The 24181-nt window shown below is 61.1% G+C and overlaps 2 protein-coding genes across 8 annotated transcripts in view; one reads left to right on the forward strand and one right to left on the reverse strand.

The window, feature by feature from the left end:
- Window positions 1–349: 349 nt before the first annotated feature.
- KIAA1614 (KIAA1614 ortholog) lies at window positions 350–20796 on the forward strand. Of its 7 annotated transcripts, XM_051841015.2 has the most exons (11): window positions 350–476; window positions 1376–2040; window positions 2659–2767; window positions 3306–3369; window positions 6040–6183; window positions 11513–12783; window positions 14269–14395; window positions 14801–15059; window positions 17641–17768; window positions 18218–18402; window positions 20416–20796. In XM_051841015.2, exons 2-11 carry the CDS (start codon window positions 1867–1869, stop codon window positions 20607–20609), a joined length of 2655 nt encoding a protein of 884 aa, XP_051696975.1. In that variant the 5' UTR covers window positions 350–476; window positions 1376–1866; the 3' UTR covers window positions 20610–20796. The 7 variants fall into 7 exon arrangements, with proteins under 7 accessions (XP_051696975.1, XP_069912319.1, XP_069912322.1 ...); XM_070056218.1 differs by having other exon boundaries at window positions 1376–2767; XM_070056221.1 differs by having other exon boundaries at window positions 1376–2767; window positions 18223–18402.
- Window positions 20516–24181, reverse strand: part of STX6 (syntaxin 6) — a 61177-nt gene continuing 57511 nt past the window's right edge. Inside the window, exon 8 of the mRNA XM_051841021.2 lies at window positions 20516–20703. Coding sequence (XP_051696981.1) covers window positions 20654–20703 — 50 coding nt within the window. The 3' untranslated portion in view covers window positions 20516–20653. The remainder of the gene's footprint in view (window positions 20704–24181) is intronic.

Raw genomic sequence — 24181 nt, forward strand, 5'->3', positions numbered from 1 at the left:
CCCCCTGCAGGCTAAGGCTGACCCTCGGGAGGCGGCCCTCTCAGCTTGCGCTCCCCGTCCACGGCGCCCGCTCCCGGCGCCCCGCGGCTGCCTGTCTCCTGAGCAGAAGTAGCTTTGGAATTAAGGGAGACCGAGAGGAAATACGAAGCCAGCCCCGAGGGTCCGGGTCACCGCCACAGATTCTGCTGGGGCAGGGGCCAGGGTGTGCGGGAGGCCCGGGCCCGAGAGCGGGGTCTGCCCGCGTCCTCCCCGAAATCCGAAGCCACGGCCTCGTCCTGCCAGGATGGCCTCACGGCGACATCGCCTGCAGCGCGCCCACAGCCCGCGCCGCCCGAGATCCGCAGGCTCCGGCCCGCCCCAGGCCTCCCATCCGCCGCGCCCGTCCGGGGGCGGGCCCCGAGCTCCGCGGCGCCCGGGAGCGAGAGGCGGGGGCGGCCTCGCTTCTCCGGGACGGAGGCCACCGCGGCGGCGGCACAGTAAGTGCGGGGCGCCGACGCCGGCGCGGGGGTGGGGGCTCAGGCTCGGCGGAGAGGGTCGCGGAGGCCCGCCCCGCAGGCCCTGGAGCCCGGCTCCCCTGACTCGGGGCGAAGCTGGCGCTGGGGCCGGGCCGGGTGCTTGCGCTCGCTGGGCCTGGCAGGCCGCGTCTCGCTCCTCCACACCTTGCCCACCAGTGCTCAGAAGCTGCTCCGTTACGTGGCGGAGCCGCGCTCTGGGCCGGACCTCGGCAGGGCGGAGCAGGGCAGGGCTTGGCTCTTTCTGGAGTCCCCGCGGCCAGGACTGCCCCGTAGGCGGCCCGGAACTTCCCGGCCTGCGGGAAGCGTGCGAATACCTGAAACGTGCGTGAACGAACTGTGACAACAAGAGCAGAGGGGCTTGGTGACCCCTAGTGTGTGCCGGGAGCAGCTCCTGGGGTGCAGATTGCGCACGCGGGGACTTCAGACGCCACGTTTACTTATAGTGGGGCATGTCTGGGTGATGACGTTGAAGTCGGAGTTTCTCAGCAGAATAAACATCTTTAAAAAGATTTATTTATTTGAAAGAGGAGAGAGAGAGAGAGCGTGCACTAGAGTGAACTTCTGTAGGCTGGTTCGCACCCCAGATGGCCATAGCCGTCAGGTACTAGGACACTGTGGCAAGAATGTGTGCACATGAACACCCCACCTTCCCTGTGAAGCCCTGAGCATGGCCCGGGCCCTAAACTGGGTAATGCTGGCAAGTCACTGGGACTGCCCAGTAAGAGGGTGGGGTTGAGTGACCGTGAGGCCTTTGGGAAGAAGGGTTCCAAACCGCACCTCCCTTAGCACCTGTGTGATGTTTCTCTCTCTCTCCCTGCCTCCCTCCCTCCCTCTCTGCCTTACTTTCTCCGTCTTTAAAGGAGAGCATGATGTACGGTTTGGGCAGAGCTGTGTCGGGATTATTGGAGCGTGTGTTTGAACACAGCGGCAGCCCTGCCTGGTAACCCCAGTCCTCTGAGCTTGGCCCCAGGCCGTGCACTGGGGCTCAGATCCTGCTTGGTGCAAGGAGTCTCCTGAGGTCCCTGTGGTAAAGGAAGAGTTCATCAGCTCGCAGCAGATGCACGCCACTGGGCTCCACGCTGGTCCACACTCGGCAGACGGAGAGTGGCTGTCAGAGGTTTCATCTGGCCGGTCTGTAAAACCGAAACAGTCACATTTCTATTATCCAATGACTTGAACTTGTGCAGAAGCTTCCACGTTATCCTTGCTGTGTCACTACCATCTGGACAGGGCTCGATGTGTGCACTTTGGGGACCCAGCAGGTGACTGGAGTTGGCCCAGTGCTGGGTGTCAGGAGCTCTGTCTGTTCCCACCCAGAGGGCCCAGGCCAGGGAGCAGCACAGCCAGCTCCATGGAGGGGACCTCGGCCACGGAGAGAAGCGGCTCTGAGCCACAGCCAGACGTCAGACGCCTCCTGAGACCTTGGCCTTGCCCTCGGGGAGACAGAGCAGGCAGCCTGGTGGCCTCTCAGCTTCCTGGGGCATGGAGGGTGCAACGCCAAGGCCCCTCTGTGCTGGAGTCCAAGGTGAGGGCTTTGAAGGAGAAGATGGCAGGAGGTCAGCGGGGGGCAAACCCTTGCCCTGCCCCCCGTGAGCAGTCATCACCCAAGAAACCGTCCTGCAGACAGGTGCAGGCGGGCGGAGGAGGAGCCCCCTCAGAGGGGTCTGCTCTGCCAGATGCTATGGCGACCCTCCAGGCTCGGAACCTGACCGACGTACAGCCAGACAGCGGTGTCGGTGAGGCGGAGCTTGCCAGGAATGGGGAACCCGTGCCTCCCAGGCCTCCTGACCCTGAGCTCGAGTGCCAGAACAGAGGGAGCCCATGGTTTTCGGAAGCAGAATGGACAGAGTCTGACCGTGTGGGGGGTCTTCCAACAGGGCCTGGCGCGTTGCAAGAGAGCCCTTTGCATGGAGTCAGCCCTGGCCGGCCTGGGGCTGTTGGTCCTTCCAGGAAAGCCACCCACGTGCCCCACCTGAAGAAAGGGAAGTCGTGTCCCCTGGTCGCAGGGGCACCCCTGGACAGCGCATCCCTGACGTCAGAGGAAGGCTTTGTCCCCAGGGCAACCCTGCTGGAGGGGCTCTGGAGAGCCGGAGACCCAGGGGCTCTGAGCACAGGGGGCCATGCCTTGTCCTTGTCTGGCCAGGTGGAGAGGAACCGCCTGCTGCTGCAGGAGACACTGAATGCCTCAGGGCTGCGCCCCCTGCAGGCGGGAGCTGCAGCCTGGACGCTGTCCCGGGGCAGAGCTGCACCAGGTGAGGCTCAGTCTGCAGCTGTGGGTGCTGGGCCAGCAGGAAGGGGTTACCCATGAGGGGGTAGGAAAAGAGGGAGGGGACAGCTGTCCTTCACCACAATCATCAGGCACCTCTCATCGTTGGCTCTGACGTAGATTCTTTACCCCTCACAGACAGCGACCCGTAAGCCTCAGAGCAGGGGAGGCCACCCTCTGGGCTCGGGGGCTGAGCTCATGATGGCTTTCCCCCTTTAGCTTGAAGCCTACTGCAGAGTGCTTCCTCTGTGCCCTTCCAGTGCCATACCCTCCACTCCCTGGGGACCCCCTTGCCATCTGCTGGGCCGGGCAAGCAGTCCTGTCCCACTGGCTCAGCCGCCGCCGTGGCCATGCCCACCTGCAGTCGCTGTGCCTCCACGGCCCAGACCAGGATGCAGGAAGGGTGTGGAGCGCTCTGGGGAGTAAGTGCGCTGGAGACTCCTTTCTCCTCCAGGTTCATTAAGTGGCAGCTGAGAGCCCTGTTTCTGGCTCTGCCCTGATGTCTGCTTCTGTTCTGGGGACAGAGCGACCAGCGGGGGACGAGGATGGGGACCCTGGCTTCTCCCTGCAGGACTCAGACAAGAACGGGTGAGTCACAGCCCACATTCTCTCTCCCTTCTCTGCCATTTGCTTGGCATCAGGACAGTGGAGACCTCACAGAGGCAAGGGCCAGGCAAACTCCTGCGCTGCTGGGACCCCAGGATCATCCTCCCTGAGAGCCTGTGGAAGGTGCCCCCGGGGGTGCCTGGCTTCTACTTGAGCAAAGCCACTGGGCAGAGAACACTGCCAGCTCCATGCTCTGTGTCCTTGGAGACCACTTCCTGGCCAAGGCTTCGGTGTCTTTACCTTTAAAGTGAGGGAAATCACTTTTGTCTGGCTGACTTCTCAGGTTTATTGTGAGGCTGAAGCGAGATAATGGATACGAAAATTTGGGAAAAGTTACAAGGGCAAAGGTGTTACCCTACCTCCTGCTTTCCTAACCAGGGGATGTGCTGTCTCCCCCTCACCATGGTATTCTGTAGACTTTGCTGCAGCTCCTCACCAGTGTTCTGGGGAAGCTGGACTCCCTGGGGTGCCCCGGGGGGAAGTGGGGTTCCTTGTTCTTCATGGGCAGTGTCCTGAGCCATGGCAGAAGGAGAAGAGTACATTCAAGGTGGGAGGGGCATCCTGGGTCGGATTAGACTGAAAAGTCTTTCTGGAAGGGAGGGTCTGTACCTTTCTGCCTGCAGGGCTGGACACCCTGAGGCTGGACAGCTGTGGTGTGGCCAGGGTGAGTGGGCAGTTAGACCAGCACAGGCTCAGCACCCCCGGTACTGCACCTGATGCTCCTGCCTCTGGGGGCAGAGGTGGGAGAGTAGGAAATGACCACCGTCCCACCATGGCAGGTGGGGCCTCCCTTCTCCAAGGCACAAGACGACTCTGCCATGGCTCTGCTGGCCTTGGCCACAGACAGTAAAGGCAGCTTCCCCTCTGCCACCTGCTATGTGTGACTGCATGGATGTCTCCAAGCCTTGAAAAGCAGAGAAGCCAGCTTTGTCTGCCAGGAACCAAAGCAGGGCAGCTAAAGAAAAGACAGCAACCGCTCCCAGTGGAGGGAGCAGCAGGGAAACAGCCTCACTGGAAAGCAGCTTAGGACCCGGGGCAAGGCTGATCCTGGCAGCATCTGGCCAGCTGCCCGGAGGTCTTCCTGCCTGCCTGCCAGGTCTCGTGACAGACGCCCTCTGGCAGCCAGGGAGCCACAGCTGTCGGCAGAAGGCTCCACACGTGTGGGTGGGCAGCCAGGGGCCTGCTGCTGCAGGGCACCTCTCCGGGATGGTGCCCTCATTATCTCTGCAGATGGAGCCGGAGCCCTGGGGAGTGCAGCTGCTCTCAGCTGCCTGCCCTGGGAGCTGTGCACGGGGAGGGCTTCCCGGGGCAGCAGGCCTAGACTTCACTTTCACACCCTCCCGTGACGCCCTCTGTGTTCCAAAGCTGTGCCTGTGCCCAGCCAGGGTCCACAGGCACAGATGGTGCCTCCCCCCCACACTTGGCCCTCAGCCCCAGTGCGGGGTTAGATGCAAGTAACAAGGAGAAAAAGAGAGAAAGGAAAGCATTATCTGCCCAGAGCTTGTCCAAGGGGGCCCCTCCTGGAGGCCTCAGAGCTGTGTCATTTTCCACGCACGCCTCTGTGATCCAGGAAGCCCCCTGGCACCTTCCCATCAGAGGAGAGAGGGGTGGGATGGGGCAGGGGCTGGAGATCTGAGATCTGAGTCAGCTGTGCTTTCTGGGGAGCCTTGCTGTGAGGACAGCCCCACCTGTGACCTGGGGACACGGAGGCCAGGTCAGGGAATGTGTCTGAACCCAGCCACGGACATCCTGGGGTTGGCCTGGGGCCTAAGAAGACAGAGGAGGGGTGCATGGAGATGCCTGCATCTGTGGACTGGGGATGGCTGTCGTCCACTCTGCTCCCAGCTGGTGCTTGACCTGGAGCATGTGCCAGCATCCCTCTCTGCTCCAAGCACCCTTGTGGGGCAGGCGGAGAAAACACCTGCCTGCAGTCAGGCTGGGGGGAGGGGACACAGTTGTGTTGGGGGGTCGTGGCTGCTGGTGTTGCCACGCTCAGGCCATGCTGTCTTGGAAGGGGGCAGCTCTGGGGGTGGTGAGGGCTGATGGGTGACCCTGCCTTTTACGACAGTTGAGCCACTTGCTGACTTGGTTTGAGTCCTGCTTAATTGCTGTCAGCTCAGGGCCTATGGGTTCTGAGTTGGTGCCTGACAAGTTTGGATTGGGACCAGGAGAATGAAAACACCAGGATTTATAACAATGTCATTCCCCCAAATGCCTGAACCCCTCCCAGGGCGGGGGCCAGCCTTGCTGTGTGCTGCAGTGAGGGTGCCTGGTGCAGAGACAGGAAGCTGCTGCATGAAACGTCTGCCTGCCGGGGCACGGGCCCTTCCCTCCCCACTCCCCTCTCCCACGTAGCTCCTGCTGTCTGCCAGGGAACGGACAGAGGAGAGGTCTGCATCCCCCTGCCCTCTCCTGGAGCCTGCTGAGGTCTCAGCCTGCAGTCGCTGAGCAAATCCACCAGGCTGATGGTTCCCCAGCCCAGCCCCAGCCATCCAGGGCCATTCGCCGGGCCCAGGTGTGTGCTGTCCTCAGGGGAAAGTGGCCCAAGCCGGGCCTTCCTGGCCGTGCTGGGACATGACGCTGGTAAAGTCCTAATCCGTGTTATCCTCTCCTAATCCTTTGCCGCCTGCCCTGCCTGTCTGCCGCCCTCAGGGCCTTTGGTCTCAGGCTGGAGCCCGCGCTGAGCCCCTGGCATGAGGAAGCCAAGCGTGTGCTGCAGGGCACCCGGATGAAGGCCAGGACCCAGCCCCTGCGTGCCAGCCATGATATTGTGCTCACCAACGCTCAGGGCAGCCGGTAAGTGGGGCTGGGAGGGCTGTGCCAAGGAAGGGTCGGCCGCAGGGGGTGGTGGGATGACACCGAGACGCAGATGAATGACAGGTGCTGACTTGGGCTCTGGAGGGTGGGCACTGAGGTCGCAGCCAGAAAGGCAGGAAGCAGACGCCCTGCTGTGGACTGTGGCCTGGGCGGGGAACCCCTGGACCGGCCTGGGAGGCACAGTGAGGCTCGCGAGGGGAGCAGGCTTTGTGGACGCAGCAGTAGCCGTGGGCAGGGTGACCAGAGCCCTGTGCTCAGGGATGCAGCCAGGCAGGAGCATGAGGCCACACAGCGCCCACGGCCGGGAGAGGCCGTCGTGGGCCTTCCTCTTCCCCAGGTCACTCCAGCAGCTCCCGGCAGCCCCGTCACCAGCTCTGCAGGAGGTTCCCTTGGCTAGGCTGCGCCCTGGTCGTAGAAGCTACTGAAAGGCAGCATGACCCACTTGAGCAGCTATTGTGCCCAGAAAGGAACTGCTCTGACTTGGCAGTGCTGGTGAATCCCGAGGGTAGAGCTGAAATGTCGACACCAGATGGCTGGCTTGCTGCAGATGCTTCTAAAGGTCGTGGTCCATCACACCACGCGGCAGGGGCAGGCTGCGTTGGCGCAGCAGTGCCACAGCCCCAGGCCTTGGTTAGGTGCAGCCCAGGTGTGTCACTCCTCCCAGAGAGCAGCCTGGGAGAGGTGGTGGGAGGAGGGCCGGGGCAGTCTTCAGGAGGCGTTCACCCTAGGTCTGGGCGACTGGGGTGAGCCTGACGAGAGGGCTTTTCCAGGCAGTGGAGAGCATTTTCTGGGAGCAGACGGATGTGGAGGAGCAGGCATTGGCGTAGTGGTTGACACCAGGGAAGACACCTGTGTCCCACATCAGAGTGCCTGGGTCTGATGCCTGCCCCAGTTCCTGACCGCAGCTTCCAGCTGCTGCAATCGTGGGAGGCAGTGGTGATGGATCAAGTACTTGGGTCCCTGCCACCCACATGGGAGACTTGGCTGGAGTTCCTGGCTTTTGGCTTCAGCCTGGTCCAACCCTGACTACTGTAGGCATTTTGGGCATAAATCGGTGATTAGAAGCTGTCTGTCTCCACTTCCCCCCAAAATAAAATGTTTTAGGAATTCAGTGTAGACATTGGGCAGCCCCCAGAAGCATAAGCTCTGACTCTTTGTGAGGATGGGTACAGCTAGCAGGAGGCAGGACACAGCGAACCCAGGGCCTGGGAGGGGGACCCGCAGGCGGGTCACACAGCGGCGTGTGCAGACTCTGGAGCCTGTGCACAACACATTCACAGTGCAAGCGGACAGCACCAGTGGGCAAAGCAGGCTCCTCCAGAGGCCACTCGGCTCCAGGGTGACAGGCCTGGCTCTGACCAGGGTCCTCTCCTAGAGGGTGGCAGGTGTCACACCTGCTGGGCCCCACCTGGAGAGGTGGCAGGTGTGGGACCTGCTTACTGCCCAACTGCCACCTTCTCTCTGCTCCTGTCTCAAACCTCAGCCCACTCTAACGCACTGTTGCCAACATTGCTGGTTGCCTGTGGATTTGAATGATTGGATTGAAGACAACTTAAGGGATTGCCCTTGCCCACATTTTTCCCTTTAGAACACAAATGCTGTATTTTTACCTTTGGAGTAAATTCCAGGAGGGCTCAGCTCACCACCTGTATGTAAAAGCTGAGGCCGCTGAGAGGGCTCATGAGACCTGGACTCCTCCTGTTACATTTCTGTGCTGCCTGGAAAGCTGGGATTTCCTTTTCCTCCCCAGAAATTCCAGTCACCAGTAGAGCAGGCCATGGGCCTGGGGCCTGTGTAGGAGCTGCTGTGTCTGAGCACGGGCAGTCTCCTGCTGGCCACCTGGCTGGCGAGGACGGAGCTGGTGCTCAGTAGGGTACCTCCTGTTCCTGGGTCAGGGGTGCTGAGCCTGTTGCTGCTGCTGGAGCCTTCCTTTCCTGGGCTACTAGACAGGCAAGAGTGCCTGTAGAGAGCCGACCACCAGCCCCACACGGTGACCCCACAGCTGAGCGAGCACAGGTGAGGCCCAGACGCTACACATGTGTTCTCTAGAGAGCCGACAACCAGCCTCAGAGTGACCCCACAGCCGAGTGAGCACAGACTCCACACGCATGTTCTCTAGAGAGCTGACCACCAGCCCCACACGGTGAAGAAGCTCCTGGATCCTGGCTTTGGATCAGTCCAGCTCCAGGCATTTCAGCCATTTGGGGAGTGAACCAGTGGATGGAAGACCTCTCTCTGTCTCTCCCTCTGTCTGCAACTCTGTCTCTTAAGTAAATACATAAATATTTAAAAAATAAAATAAAATAAAACATGTTCATGGGACAGTCTAAAAATATGAGTACTTTAAAAAATTGTGGAGAAATAGAATTAAAAGAAAAGTTTATTTTGCTGCAATCAGTTTTGAAATACATGTGCACTGCTTCCCTGATAGAGATTGTCCACGGATGTTTGAAGCCCCTCTGTATGCATGCATCTCAAAAATTTTGCTGCAAAATAAGTTTGCTTTTTAATTCTGTTTTCCAGGAACTTTTGAAGTGCCTGTGCATTATGGGCCCTGGGCACTGTGCTGTGTCTTTGTGTGAGCTCCAGGACACAGAGGAGCTGACAACATGCAGTGTGTTACTTAAAAGCAGTCCTTTTTCATTTTCTGAGGGAGAGAGAGAGAGAGAGAGAGAGAGCGCGCGCACTTCCATCCAGTGGTTCACTCTGCAAATGGCTGCAATGGCCGGAGCTGCACCAATCCGGAGCCAGGAGCCAGGAGCTTCTTCCAGGTCTCCCATGTGGGTGCAGGGGCCCAAAGACTTGGGCCATCCTCCACTGTTCTCCCAGGCCACAGCAGAGAGCCGAATAGGAAGTGGAGCAGCTGGGGCTTGAACCTGTGCTCATATGGGATGCTGGCATTGCAGACGGTGGTTTTACCCGCTATAGCACAACACCAGCCCCAAGCAAGCTGTCCTCTTAATGCAAGATCTGCTCAAATCTCAAAATGGGCAAAGGTATTTGCTTAACAGTAGTTTTTTTCTTAAAAAAATTTTTTTTCCTCCTGAAGCAGTCAGTGCTTACTGGGGTCAGGGGTAGTAGCAGGAGTTGGGGGCTGCCCGCTGCCCACTGCCCACAATCCCTTGCATTCCTGGACAGTGTGGGCATCTGGCATCAGGCCTAGGAGAGGCCCTGAAGAAGGGGCTGTAGCACCTCTAAGTGGTACCTGGTGATGTAAGCATCGCACCTGGTGATGTCAGAACCACTCCTGAATCAGGGTTGGGTGTGGAGCAGCAGGCCATGGCAGGACCTTGCTCAGCGTCCCTCAGCCAGCTCAGCTCACAGTGGGAGTGGAGGCCTGGGGTCCCATGAGGTGCAGTGCCCGGAGCTCTCAGCCTTAGCTAGTTCTCTGGAGCTTTTCAGGGAGTTGGTCTTGGGCAGTTTTAACTCTCACCTCTCAAGCCCACTCTTGACCCCCAAGAGAGCCCTTTGTACCTCACCCTGTGCTCCACACATGTCTCAGGAGAGCCCAGACCCTCAGGGCTATGAGGGTGAGTGAGCAGATGGCTGGGAATGGTCAGTGGTACCCTCGGTCCTGAGCCAGCCAGGCAGGGTCATTCATTCACACGTAAAGGACACCTGCAGGGCACACCGTCCAGTCCAGTGGGCACACGGGTGGTTCCAGAAGCCAACAGCTTGGAAACAGTCATCATTAGCATGAATGATTTCTTCCTGCCGTCATCTGAACTCCTCTCTTCTCAGTTGCTGGGTGGCAGTGAAGTTAGGAGAGGAGCTCCATTAGGGCAGCCATTACACTTGATCTTAGCCAAAAGGCCGAGAAGCAGTAGGGCAGCCGTTAGCCACACTGCAGCTCCCTCCAGAGTTCCTGATGCACCCAGGTACAGGACCGGGAGGTGGCCCTCAGATTCCTCTCACACAGTTCTTCATAAGACCACGTTGAGAGTCTGGGCAAGCCTGGGCAGACTGCGGCATGCACACTGCACCGGAGCAGTTTCACTGCTTGTGGAGATGGTGGGGGAGGAAGGGCTTCCTAGGTGTCCTGGGGACTGACAGCAGTGACCTAACACATAAAGTATGCAAGCAGTGACAGCCTCTGTGTGTGTCCATCCTGGGTAATCGCAAGGGGGTGGCTGCTTTCCCACGTCCAGGCCCTGCCTTGGTCAGGGTCTGGCTCTCCCTTCTCCCGAGGGAGAAAGAAGTCCCACAACTTGCCTTTTCCAGCTGCCGAGGGGCCAGCATCTTGTGTTCTCAGGTCCTTTCTGGCTCTCATCTCTTCCTTGTCTGTGATGGCCAGTGAGTGGCAGATTACCGTGACGTGTTGGTCTGGCTTCTCCAGACACGCAGAGCCAGCAGGGCATGCACACACGCTCGTGTGGACTCGGTGAGCCCAAACCTGCAGCCCAGGCCCCAGGGGAGAGCACAGCCCCTTCTTGCTCAGGGGAGGTCTGTTTGTTCTCTGAGCCTTCAGCTGATTCAGCGAATTACCTTCACCATGGAGGAGTCTTCTTTATCCACAGTCCACCGATTTAAATGTTAATCTCATCCAGAGACCACATGCACAGAAACATTGAGAAGACTGGCACAGGGCACAGCCAGGTTGACCTCAACATTAACCATCACTCATGGTGACTTAATGACCGGGCTAAACGCAGGCCATCTAGGAAGATGCAGAGGGCTGGGTAGGTGGGCGGGGCGAGAAGCCTGCAGGGCCCACGTGTGGGTGGTAGGGCCAGAGCTGGGGAGGAAGGTTCATGGAGGGCCTGTCTGCACCCCAGTGACCACGGACTTCGTCCCGTGCCTGGAATGAGTTAGTGAGGCTGGGTGAAGGGCACTGCGTGACACTGTGCCTGCGATGTGGAAGCAGTCACGAGAGACCCTGTGAATCCCATGCACTTAGCAGATGCCTGGCGGGGGTAGGGGTGGCTTGGGGGGCTAGTCCAAGCATGAGGACATGGGGAACATGGTTCTGACCTAGTGGCTCAGAAGAGACATTGTCTATGGGTCTCAGTCCCTCTGCGCAGTGGCCTGTAACTCGCGGGGGGGGGGGGGGGGGCTGTGGTGCAGGCTGTGTGGGTGTCTCCCAGAGCCAGAGCTGAGGGCAGAGCTGAACGCAGGTTGCAGGTGTGTGATTTGGGGGCATGCATGAGATTTTCCCTGGTGCCCTGGCTCAGGGTCAGTCTGGGCTTGTAAGCTACACTGACCCCCCCAGGAATGTGGTTTGGGGTGAGCTGGGGATTGTGGCATAGAGCACCGTGGGAGACGGCACCCAGTCCTGCCTGTGACCTCTCTCCTCCTGTCTCTTGCTCAGAGATGGCCAGGGCAGCCCCACCCTGGAGCCCAGGACGACCTCCTCCTGCAGCCACAGCCTCAGCCATGCGAGTGTTCCCCGGCCCAGGTGGGGCCCCTTCGCGGCTCACGTGCGCTTTGAGGACGAGTCTGCCTGTGAGGCCGAGTTCCGCTACCTGGAGCGGTTACAGGAGCGCCAGCGCCAAGTATTGAGCACAGTGCTACAGGCCATGGACCAGGGTGCCCTGCGCTCGAAGCCAGACCTCACTGACTACATTGCGGGGGGCCTCCGGCTCCAGGACGCGAGGTCTGTGGGCAGCCGGAGGAAGTGCTCAGCCTGGGGTTCCTACGCGGGGCACCCATGCCCTGCTGAGGGGAAGGCCCTTCCCAACAGGGGAGTCCCCCAGGAGCTCCACGCTGACAGTCAGTGGGGCCTGAGCACCCCTCTGTTCCTGTCTGCTGAGCCAGGGTTCCATGGGGGCTGGATCCGAGAAACACACATTGGAAGCATCCCGGACCCCGAAGGCGAGGACCCTGCCCTGGACAGCTGTCAGCTCAGAAAAGAGGAGGTGGGGACGCTCTGGCCCAGCAGCACCTGTGAACGGCACCACGGTGGCCTGGAGGGGCCCGGGAGGGCTGAGGTGGAACTGCCCCTGGGCTTCCAGGCCCGGCCTCACCTGAGTGGGGCTGCAGATATGGACGTGGGGCAGGAGGAAGGAGGCGGAGGATGCTTGCCTGAGGGGACCTCGTTCCTGAGAGAAGATGCTGTCCCTGAGCCTGCCCTGGCATCTGAGGGGGCTTCCTTGGGGTCCCACAGACAGCCTGGGCCAGGGCTGGGAAGTCACCAGGCCCACTCTGCGGCCTCCAGGGCTCCATGGAGGACAGGCTGTGAGTCCAGCAGCCAAGCCCAAACAAACCACAACTCTCTGGAAATCGTGCCCTGTTTGTCCCCGCCCCAGAGCTGCACAGAGCCCTGTGCCCCTCACCACGCCCTGCGGCCAGCCCCTCCCTCATCAAGGAGAACCCCCACCCCTCCGTCTCGCAGGAGGACAGTACCAGCTGTGCACCTGCCTCCAGCTCCTTCCAGAAGAGAGGCTGTCAGGACCTGTGAGCCGAGCCCACCACCACAGGCCCAGCCTTGCAGCCCCCTGGGCCAGTACCCTCTGCTGGCCCCAGCCCCCAACAACTGTGGCAGTGGCCCGTCTGGGGGGCCACAGGAACCTTGCGAGGGCAGACTGGAGGAACGCCCTTGCGGCTGGGAGCCAGAGCCAGCCCCGGACAGCGATGGACACGGTAAGGGGTTGCCACTGGTTCACGCCCTGGGTGGTTGTGCAGCAGAGGCCCAGGCCAGGTCTGTGACACTCCCAGCATTTGGTATCCATGTCTGGTGACAGCCACACACCACTGCCGCAGCCCCTGGAGCCACAGGTGTTGGGAATGCCAGTGGATTAGTAGGGCTGGATGTGTCTGGGGTGAGTTAACCAGCTCCCCTGGGAGAGGCAGGTTGGTGCAGAAGGCAGTGGGGGGAACATTGAGTCCCACACGGAAGCGATGAGCTCAGTGGCTCCTGGGGGCCTGGGCTTTAGGGGGAAGCAGGATGGGCAGCAGCTGCAGGGTTTGCTGCTTTCCTAGAGCAGTAGACACCCTGCAGTCACATGGCTCAGGCCCTGACCTTTCAAATTCTCCACTGCATTCCATGCCTTCACACACTCAGTGTTGACCTTGGCGGAGCCTGTGCTGGGCCCGGCCCTGAGTGAGGCCCTGAGTGGGATGCAGAGGCGACTCTGGGGTTCTGCCCTGGAGGCTCTCTCCGCGGACAGGCAGATGTGGTCTCTGCAGGACACAGCACCCAGCGGGCATAGCCCTGCTGTCGTGAGCTGGAGCTCCTCTCTGGCACTGGCCCCCACCCGCATCCTGTCCTGCCAGGCAGCCTGACAGGCTTGGCAGTGAGGCTCTGCAGGGTGCAGGCGGCTCCTCTCTGCCCTTTGGTTGGGCCCTCATCTTGGTGAATCCGGGGCCTGGGCTCTGATCCCACTGTATCTGCTGGCTTTAGACAGAGCTCACAGGGTGCTGTGCTTGTGGTTCTGATGTGCTTGGGGCTGGGATTGCTTGGGGAGGATCCAGGATGGAGGAGAGGTCAGACAGGAAAGACCACGAGGGCCTTGCACTTCCTGCTCACGTGCACCCTGAGGAGCAAGGCTCCCCTGAGTGCCCCTGCCGCCCAGGCTTGGCCGTAGGTTCTGAGGTTGGCTGCCGGCTTGCCCCTGACCCTTCCTGCAGGATTTCTGCTCTAAGAACTTCCGGGCAGCAGGCCTCACCTCCTCAGCACAGTGAGGGCAGTAATGGTTCCTGTCTCGTGGAGCCCTTGAAGTCACTGCTACAGAGCAGGCTGTAGGTGCTGCAGAGGTGCTAGCGATTGCGAGGGCTGTTAGAAAGAGCGACAGAAGCTTCGCCTTCCAGGAACGCAGAACTCGCTCCTGCTCCCCCTGTGTGCCAGACAGAGCAGGGCGGTGATGCAGCATTGCCAGCCTCACTCACTGCTCACCCCCATGTGCAGATGCTGTGCTGACACCTGGCCCTTGGTCTCTAGTCCAGGGACACTGAGGAGGGGCCCTCAGCCCTGACCACCTGGGAGGGTACCCCACCTTCGCGTGCCACTCCTGGGGGTCTCACTGTTGCCTTCATCGCCCACCGAGTGGCCACCTCTTCCCAGCTTCTGCTGCTCCCCTGCCTCTGTGGGCCAGATCTGGCTGATGCAGGATGCTGTGCTTGTTCCAGCAGACGTCGCCACCGTCCACGCCACTGGCATCACCATCTCGTTGGCCTCGGAGCCAGAATCCAGCCAGGAACCAGAGGGGGCCCTGCAGACGACACGGTTGCATTCCACAGGATGTGTGCTGCCCCAGTGAGTGAGAGCAGCAGGGGGTGGGGACGGGGTGCCGGGTGGGGTGGTCGCATGGCTGAAGGTGCTGCTCCCTGAGGCCGAGAGGACTCCTTGACTCTGCTGGGCTTGCTTTGCTGGTGGACCATTGCCCAGGCCCAAGAAAGGTTAAGAACCACTGAGCGGGTCAGTGAGTGCGTGGGGAGCCCCACACGGAGTGCTGAGTGCCACGGCAGGGGCTCACCCACACTGTTCTGCCTAACAGTGACCAGGCGGAGAACCTCGGCCGGCCTTTCTGTCTCCGGCCGTGTGGGAGTTCCTGGCCCCAAGAGGGCCAAAGGCTCTGGAGCCCATGGGGCCCTAGGGCACAGCATCCATCATCACCCCTCAGCCATCTTCAGCCACCTGTCGTGCCCCGGTGTGTTCCAGGGCATCACCAGAGGCCAGTGCAGCACCTGACCCAGCCTCAGCCACGGCTTCTAGCAGGAGCAGGAAAAGGGGCAGCAGCCTTGTGTCCAGCCTGGGACTGAGAAAGTTCTTCTCCACCCTGGGTCAGAGCGCTCGGCCCAAGCTGGCCACGTCCCGCAGCCGCAGCGTGGAGCAGCTGCACCCCGCTGTGCCGGCCACAGCACCGCACTCCAGCACCCCTGGAGCAAGGAGAGCCCCATCGCTGCAGGCCCTGCACCTGGTGAGTCCTGGCGCCCTGGCTGGAGCAGGTGTAGCCCCCAGGGAATGCAGTGAAAGGAGAAAACAGGTGCGGAGTGTTCTGCAAGAGGCCTTCGGCAAGGGAAGCTGCTGTTTCCCCACTGTGGCCCCTCAGGACACAGGGCAGGCAACGCCCCCTCCCCTGCTGCCCACACCCAGGCCCCACCATTTTCCTGCCTCCTGCTCGCTCCCAATTTTGCCCCGCCCCCCACCAAACCCTGCAGAGCCAGTGGCCTGGTCATTCCAGAGCCTTGTGCAAGGCTACATAGTCCAGGCACAAATCTTGGCACACCCGGAGATCCTAACAGCCTCCCAGCCAGGTCTGAGGTGCAGACCTGGGATCTCCACCCCTAATCTCCCTCAGCACTCAACACTGTTGCATCTGAGCTCCCCCAGGCTTTCAGCTGAGTGCATCTTCAGCCCTGGCATCTGCTCATCCATCAGCTCCAAGGGCTCCCCTGGGCCCCTTCCTGGAACTCCTTGCACAGCATTTTACTGAGTTTAGAATTCCTTGAGGGAAGACCATGCCATATTTATTCTCCCAGCATGTGTAATGTCAGTGAGTTCCAGATACGCACTCAGTACACACTGGGTAGGCTGTAGGCCCCCTCCCCAGGCATGTCAGAAACCTGCAGCAGCCCTCAGCTCTCAGGAGGCCTCTGGAAACCCTGCCTGGTTCCAGGTAATCCCAGGCATCGCGTCCCTTCCATTCCCTGCAACAGAGCGGGGACGATGGGGCGTGGGGGCTTTCCTTTCTCAGGCTGCACAAGGGACGAGAGTGAGGCCCGATGCAGGTTCCACTGCTCTCTCTCACCAAGGATGGTGCCTGGGACGTGGTCTGTGCTTGGCTGTTGGATGGCTAAGTGCATGGAAGTCGCAGAAACAGAAGCAGATTGCGAGCTGGGGAACAAGGCAGCCGCAGCGACCTTGTGCCCCCCAAATTCCCTTTTCTTGTGAAGTTAGATTTGCCCAGCACGAGGCATGCGGGGTCACTGCCATCAGAGCCACCCCCTCTGCAAATTCTCACAGGAAAGGACACTGCCATGCTGTCACAGAGTTCAGAGGGAGGGCAGGAAGGGGAGCAGGCAGGGTGGTGCTGCAGAAATGTTCAGATAAAGGCGAAAGGTGTCCCCCAGAGATACCTGACAGGCCGGCAGGCCGTGCAGCCTGGAGGGAGCCTGCGCCCGTGACCTGCCTCTCCCCTCCCCGTCCCAGCCGGCTCCTCAGGTCGGGGTTCAGCGTGGCTTCCCCCAGGAGGCTGAGCTGGGACACAGGGCTGAAGCTGCTAGGGCACAGGCCACGTGCTCGCTCCGACGGCAGAAATTCTGGCCGCTGGAAGCCCGAGATCAAGGCACTGGCAGCCTTGGGGTCTAGTGAGGGTCACTTCCTCACAGACGGCCTGTGTGGCAGCAGGGGAGTCCCAGCCTCACGACCCAGCCACCCCTAGAGGCCTCCTTCCTTGGGGATGAGGCTGCAGCGTCCACTTTGAAGGGACTCCCTGGGCCACCAAGTACCATGTGCAGCACTGCTCACCCCCTGGAGAGGTGCCTCCTCTTATCTTGTGGTTCTTACCAACACCATCCAGCAGCCCACAGCAGGGCTGGACCAACCTGTCCCCCACAGCTCCCACAGCCCCAGGCGCCACGTCTGGCCCCCAGGACCCAGCCCGTCCCCACAGCTCCCACAGCCCCAGGCGCCATGTCTGGCCCCCTGGTCTGGCCCCCAGGACCCAACCCGTTCCCACAGCTCCCACAGCTCCAGGCACCACACCATCATACGTGCTGCCATTCTACTTCACCTGGATGGCTCTGCTCAACGTCAGCTCCTCCCTTGCCCCCGGCCTCCTAAGCCTGACTCTACTTCCCTGCACACCCATCCCTGGTGTCTTAAGTCCAGCAGTCACAACATGCATTTAGGGCTTTTGTTAGTACAAATCTTGGATGAAAGAAATCCTAAGAGGGAAACTAAGGGATCACAAGATATTTAAGACTTTCAACTCTAAAATTGTACGCACTATTCCTTAATTAAGTTGCTTTTCCTTTTTCTTTTTAAACATTTATTTCAAAGGCAGAGAGACAGAGCTCTCCATCTACTGGTTCACTCCCCAGTTGCCTGCAACAGAAGGGGCTGGGCCAGGCCAAAGCCAGGTGCCAGGAGCTCCACCAGGGTCTCTAGGAGCTCCATGTGGGTGCAGGGGCTCAGGCACTCGAGCCATCACTGCTGCCTCCCAGGGGCATCAGCAGGAGGCTGGATCGGAAGCAGAGTGAGGACTCGACCCCAGGCACTGTGGTGTAGGTTGCAGGTGTCTCAAGGGGCATCTTAACCACTGAGACAAACAGCCACCTCTGCTTTCACTTGTGTGCTGATCAACTAGAAACCAGGTTCTGCACGAAGTCATTTCAGCTAACATTTAATAAAAGCAAAACACTGTGTCAGGGACTCCAGGCATCTGACAGCGCCTCCTGCTATACGCCTGCAGTGACCACGCCCGCTGCGGCCCTCAGCTGTGGGCTGGCCGGGTCCCAGGTGCGGGTTCTCAGCTGCGATGCGGGCTTCTCCCACAGGGCTCACCTTGGCACCAGCATCACGGAGCTGCCTCCTTCCACAGCCTCCATGCCCTGCTGAGCGGCAAGGGGGACCGGTCCAGCCTCTACCTGGTGGCAGAGCCGGGGGGCCACGGAGTGGCTGGCAGGTGAGAGAGGGCCGTGTGGTCGGAGAATGAGCTCAGGGAATGGCCTCTTCCTGCCTCAGTCAGGGCCCCGCGCCGGGGGAGGACAGTGGGGCGGGGCGGGGGGTGCATGTGCCCTGGCCTGCGGCTGAGCCCAGGGCGGCCTGGGGTTGCTGCAGGGGAGCAGAGTGTGTCCTTGACCTGTGACCTCTCTGAGAGGCTATAGGTGAGCTGCCCTACTACGTGTGGTTAGAGCTCTGCCAGACTTTCGTAGAGGTTGCGTGGAGCGGGGCTGGGGTGGGGTGAGGGCGCCTCTCCAGCTCCGCAGCAGGCACTGGGCCCTGGCAGCCAGGGGAGCCGCCCGCCTTGGCCCGGTCAGCTTTCTGCTGCTGGACATCACTGGCACCAGCCTCTGAGGTCTGAGAGGCCTCAGAAGCAGTGGCCTTGCCTCACGTGTTCCATGCCCTGCACAGCACAGCCAGGGCCCCGCCCCGGCGTGCCCTCAGCGTGGAGGACGTGGGCACCCCCAGCCTGGCTCGCACCGTGGGCCGCGTGGTGGAGGTGTTCCCGGACGGCACGAGCCAGCTACAGCTGCAGCGCTCCCCGGACGGCACTTTCGGCTTCTGTGTGGCCTCTGGGAATGGGCGCCGGGACTCAGGTAGGCCCCTTCCCTTTCCAGCCACCCTCCCCACCTCCCCGTCCCAGGGGCCTCGGTAGACCACTGGCTGGGGCCGGAGCTGGGTGAGGCACTGTGTGAACTCGCAGCCCACCCTCAGCCCAGAGCTCCTCCTGAGCTGCAGAGGCACCCAGGGCTCTGTCCCTGGAGGACCCCCACCTGGGCAGCTGAGCTTCGAGGAGCTGGTGGGTGCTGGAGAGGCAGGGTGCTGTGATGCACCTGGAAATCAGGCTCTTGAAGAGGGACCGGTTCTCAGCGCTTCCCCTGTCGTGGCTGCAGCCACATCTGGGCACACAGGAGGGGCCTGGACAGATGCGTCTGGGCTCCAGGCCCCTGGCCACTGCCCAGTCAGCCCGACTCATACTGGCAGAGACTGCGAGGGGCACTGGATGCATTCTGCACTGCGGCCACTGCTCGGTTCACTCTGAGGCTTGCCCAGGCCTTTACCCAGTCTGTGGTCCAGGGTGCACCTCAGGCAGGAGAACCTGGAAACTAGTTCTCAGATAGGATGAGCAGGGAAGAAGGCTGAGGTGGGGAGGGAGGGGTGGGAAGAGAGCAGGGAAGAGACTGACACGGGAGATGTGCTCAGAAGCCTGCTGCTGGGCTCCGTGAGGGGCTGTGGGTGCTGTGCGGCACCTCCTGGGTCAGCGCTGTCCATTCTGGAGGAGCATCCGCCCCACCGTGCACTGTCTCAGCATCCCCACTGTGTGCTCCAGACTCTGGGGACAGCAGACCAGGCCCTGTCCCTAGGAGCGCACGTCCCGGGAGGCAGGCGACAGCCACGTCACCCTCTTGCCCATCACGTGCTGTGTGTTACAGTGAAAACCCTGGAAGCCAGGGTGGTGGGTGCGGTGCTGTGCCTAGATGTTCTTGAGCCAAGCCGTACCTGAATGCAGGGCGGAGCTTGGGGCACAGGGAACAGCCAGTGCAGGCATCCTGAGGGGCGGTGGGCTCTGCCTGGTGGGGAGCTGCTGGACGTTGCCGAGCACATGAGGTGCAGCGGGGAGCTCAAAAGGCGGCAGGGTCCGTGCTGTGGTGAGGGCTTTGGCTTCGCGCTAAGGGAGCCGCTGGAGGCCAAGTAGAGACCTGACGTCCAGTTTGCACCCTGCAGGGCCGCAGGCTGCCCCTGGCAACCACTGTGCGTGGTCCAGGAGACGGGATGGTCAGGCAGGACAGCAGTGCACACGGGAATGGTGAGGGGCTGGTCCTGGCCAATTCGCAGGCAGCTCTGAGCCAGTTTGCTGAGGGACTGGTTATTCCGTGCAGCTGACAGCATGGACGAATTCACTGGGCTGCAGTGCAGTGCGGACAGTCGCCTCGCTGCTGCCCGCAGGCTCCGCGAGTCCCTGCCAGACAGGAAGCTGCTGCCCTGGTTCACCGTCTCACTCCCGTTTCCTCGCAGTCTGTTCCTCAGCAGGGTCCCTAAAGGGGACAGTTTGGTCCCTCGGTCTCCAGCTGAAACCGCTCATTGCTGGTTACGCACCGCTAAGAACTGCCCCGGCAGGGGTCAGAAGCCAGGTGTCTGGGCCCCAACCCTCTGAAATCGGCCTTGCGCGTGCACGGCTGCTGCATCCTCCCCTCTCCACGGGACCCGAGAGTTTGCGCACCCCATCTCCGTGCACAGCCCCCTGCCTTGTGTTACCCCCTGGCCCCCGTGAGCCTTCTCTGCATGGCCGTGGCTGCACAAGGCTGCTTCTCTCAGCCTGCCCTTCACCTCCTCTGGTGTTGGCTGCCTGCCTGCCCTGCTGAGGTCTCACGGGAGGCACGGGGAGCAGGAGGCAGGAGAGGGGAGACGCTCCTGGATGCAGCCGAGCATCCTGGGAATGGCCCTGGCCGGGCAGGGTGCGTGCGAAGATGAGGGTGAGCCACGTGGCTCTTCAGTAGTGCAGAATTTCAATTTGCCTTAGGATTTTAACCACCCTATCCCCATCCCTGCCCAGCAGTGCAAGTCTTCACTGGGGTTCATTTGCCAGCGTCTCCTTTCTTCCTTTCCAGGGTTCTACGTGCAGGCGATGGCTGATCTGAACACGGCCAAGCTGTACTCAGGGCTTCTGGGGGTGGGCGACGAGATCCTGGAGGTGAACGGGGCCAAGGTTGCGGGGCTGGGCTTGGCTCTTGTGGAGGAGCTGCTGGCCCACGCAGAGAGCTTGTCCATGCGTGTCTTGCGGCAGAGGCCCAGCCCACGGTGACACAGAAGCGCTGCTGCCCAGAGCTGATCTATCAACAAAACAGGTCACAGCGGCACCGGCTCCCGGGGCTGTGGCAGGGCATTTGATTGATCACCTTAGGGAGAGGCAAGGAGACTGCATTGAAGACCTAAGGCCATGAGTTTATGTAGCACTGGGTAAAAAATATGGGTCTCCTCCCGTGCCAAAGCGGTGTCAACTTGTGTGAGTTCTTGACCCTTCCCTGCAGAGGAGTCAGGGGTACTCACTGGCTCCCAAGTCTCACATCAGGCCCAGTCCCTGACAGGGGCTCCCCCAGCCCTACAGAAACATGGAGTGTGGGGACAAATGGGCTCGAGTCCACCGCATGCCTTGGCTCCTTATCCCCAGGTGAGCAGAATCCTGGAGGCCTGGCCTCCAGTCCCCCAGCCCTGCTGGGTGCGGCAGCAGCTAGCAGTGTTACCTGGCTGCCAGACTGCTCAGCATTTCTAGGACATTTGAATGCGAGAGACCAATTTCAGGGAAGCAGAGATGTAGCAGCTGGGGTCTCGTCTGCAGACCCAGCCAGGCCGGCTGCCCCACCCCGCACTCTGCCTCTGCCATTGCCATGCGGGGCTGGAGCTGCTTCCCTGTCCCCAGCTGCACCTCTTGGTAGCAGCTCTGAGTGGGCACGTGGGCAGCAGGGAGTCAGGACTGTTGGGAGCGGACCCCACGTGCCAACCTTAAACCATTACAAAGCGAAGCTGCAGCTCCTGCCATGCCTTATGGTGTCCCTCTAGCTGGCCACAACCGAGGACCGGCCGAGGCCCTCAGGTTGCGGTGCCACTTCGGCAGAACAGGGTTGAGGGGTCGCCAGTAGCTTCCACAGGCCTTTGTAGCAGGAGCCCCTTGAGCCCCCTCCTCTCTCTGACACTCCTGGAGGCCAGGGGTGAGAGGGAAGGGCTCTCAGAGCCCCACCACCCACAGGAAGGGGTGGGGGAAGATGTCGTCAGGAGGGTCTCACCACCAGGCACCCTGAACACCCGCCTGCCCCCACAAGGCACAGAGCAGCCTCTCTGACCAGGAAACCACAAGTGTGTGGGATCCCTGGCAGCTCCTGAACCCCAACGCCTGGCCTTGACATCACAAAACTGGAGAAATTTCACAATGAGACAAGAGGGACCTTGTTTTCTCTGTATGATGAAGACCTGCCCTCCCAGCTGGGAAGAATGGGAGTAGGAGCTGGGGAGAATGGAAACCAGGCTAAATCCCGGAGCACTGAGCGTCTGCACCCCGCCTACCAGTGCTGGGCCAGGCTCTAGACGTCTCTGGTCTTTACAGATCACACCAGTGACGTCTGCTCACGGCAAGGGGGGGCACCCAGACCCTGCTCTCCCCCAGGTCAGAAGACAGCTGCTACAAGGGAAGAGGGTAGGTGGCACAGGGTGGTGCAGACCCTGCCCTCTGGACCGGAATCAAACTGCCAGGGCCAGAGGTGTCCCTTGGGACTCCCAGCTCCCCATGAGGTCCTGGCTGGTATGCACGGGAGCCTTGCTTGGCCTCAGCCCCTGTTTTGCATGGGCAGCTGCTGAGCTCAAACACACACTCCATCCCTGCACACAGAATCACTAGGCCACTAACCAGCTTTTGGAGATGACAAAGGTCCACCCCACAAAGCATCAGCACAGCACACTGCAGCCTGGGGCAGAGCACAGGGTTGGTGCCTAGTGTGGGGAGCCCGAGGGAAGACCACTCCTGATTGGCAGGTGGGGGTGGGGTTTAGCCGTTCAACAGCCTCCTGTGATTTGCAGAAGGCACCCAACATTGCGACTTTCTAAATAGAACAAAAAGTGGCACCAACTCTGGCTTCAGATAGTCCGTCTCCTTGGGGACATAGACGGCAGCAGTGTAGGCGGAGAGGTGCCACCTTCCTGCTGGTAGCCCATGGGCCAAGGCCGCATCCAGAGCCCCTGGGTGGGTTGAAGCTGCCAGGCTGATGCTGGACGAGGCTGGCTTTTGGAGGAGGCCGGGGGAAGCGAGCCTCAGACACGGCAGTGGGAGGGCGAGCAGCCAGGCTTGCAGCACAGGCTAGAGCCGCTGGGAGGTGGGAGGTGGGAGGTGGGGCCAGGGCCTGCCCGTGCGTGTGACGGGCTCCCGGAGGCCGGGACCCAGGGACTCAGATGGGCCCTGCCCTGCCTGCTCTGCACATGTCCTAGAGCACTGAGGACACAGCCCTGACACTGACCCTGTCTCTTCAAGGACAGCCTGCTTGCGTCCATGTTACAACCAGGCTAAATCACCCAAGGGTAAAACTGACCGTGGTGCTCGGACCTAACCCACTTCTGCCACTGCAGTCTAGGCCCCTCTGCCCATCTTGGGCTTGTGCCATGGGGATGCCTGGCTGTCCTAGGAGCCACCTTCCATCCCAGGTCCCTGTCATCGAGGCGGCTGGGACCCAGGGTCTTGGGGCTCCACTGACTTCTGGCCTGGTGGGGACTACTGGCAGGGGAGTTGGTCTCCACTTCACACATTTGTTCGCCCACCACCCATCCCCTCGCCAGTCCTCACAGCTGGAATGCCCTTCCCTTTGTCCAACCGACGTCTTGGGAGCCCACGCACGTGCCAGCTTCAGCCTCCTCTCCCCAGCGCCACTCGAATCTTGTTTCAAAGGCTCTTTGACTCTGCCTGTCCCACGGAACTCACCAGGCTCCAGGCTAATTGGGGAGTTGTGGGAAGGCCCTGGCATCACCAGATCCTCCTCCCAGCTTCCATCCTCTGTGAAGTTTTCCTGTCTCCTGCAGAGCCAGAGCACCTGCTCAGAAAAGGCAGCGGCCTCGCTTGGCAGGCTGTGCCCAGCTCTCAGGCCGTGTTTGGGCCCGAGGAAGCAAGCTGCTGGTGCTGGCTCTGACACCCTGCTCACGGTGCCAGGACTGAGCAGCTGCCCTGCCATCCCTGGAGGGTGTCCGGGGCTCCCCTGTGGACGCTGGGCCGCCCGCCACGCCTGCCTTTGTCTTGTCCTTCTGCAGTCTGGGCTCAGGGTCCTACTCAGTGTGGAGCTGCCTCAGGGAGTCTGGCCAGGTGCCAGGCACTGGCGAGAGGCACGGCCAGCCCTTGGGGTGCCCACATCTCCTGGATGGGCCCAGGTTCTGCTGTGAAAATGCACAAATTGGGGTGCTCAGGGCCACAGCTGAAGCCGCGAGGTCCTGCGGCCAAGCTCACCAGCCTTGCTGCCTCTGGTATCAAATCAGGAACCAGGGCCGCGGACGGCCACGGGAGCTCCCGCAGGGCCCAGGTGCCACATTCTGGGTCTCCCCACGGGCTGCTCAGACTTCCGGGTTTCTAGGACGGGTCGGGCTCTGTACTTCAAGCAAGCACAACTCCACAGATTTTGTCAGCCGGGACCACTGCCTGAGACGCTGGGCCGTGGATCTCTCCAGCTCCACAGCAGGTCTGAGACCTGTCAGTTTGGGCACCTGCAAGGGCCAGACGCCCAACTCCTACCACTGCCATGAGGATGGTCCCTGAGACCAGTGCCCTATACTCTCCATGCCTCAGTTTACAGGCGTCATCCGTCAATGCCCTGCCCCCCACTGGGCCCAGTGGATTCTCAGCAGGGC

The sequence above is a fragment of the Oryctolagus cuniculus genome, chromosome 13 (genome assembly GCF_964237555.1).
Source record: "Oryctolagus cuniculus chromosome 13, mOryCun1.1, whole genome shotgun sequence".
In the NCBI taxonomy this organism is placed as follows: Eukaryota; Metazoa; Chordata; class Mammalia; order Lagomorpha; family Leporidae; genus Oryctolagus; species Oryctolagus cuniculus.

Coding starts and splice junctions, on each gene's coding strand:
- KIAA1614 (XM_070056218.1), top strand. CDS start 1,867: ATGGAGGGGACCTCGGCCACGGAGAGAAGCGGCTCTGAGCCACAGCCA. Junction 14,396..14,800: donor ACAGGATGTGTGCTGCCCCA/GTGAGTGAGAGC, acceptor GGTGTGTTCCAG/GGCATCACCAGAGGCCAGTG. Junction 17,769..18,217: donor GGCCACGGAGTGGCTGGCAG/GTGAGAGAGGGC, acceptor TGCCCTGCACAG/CACAGCCAGGGCCCCGCCCC.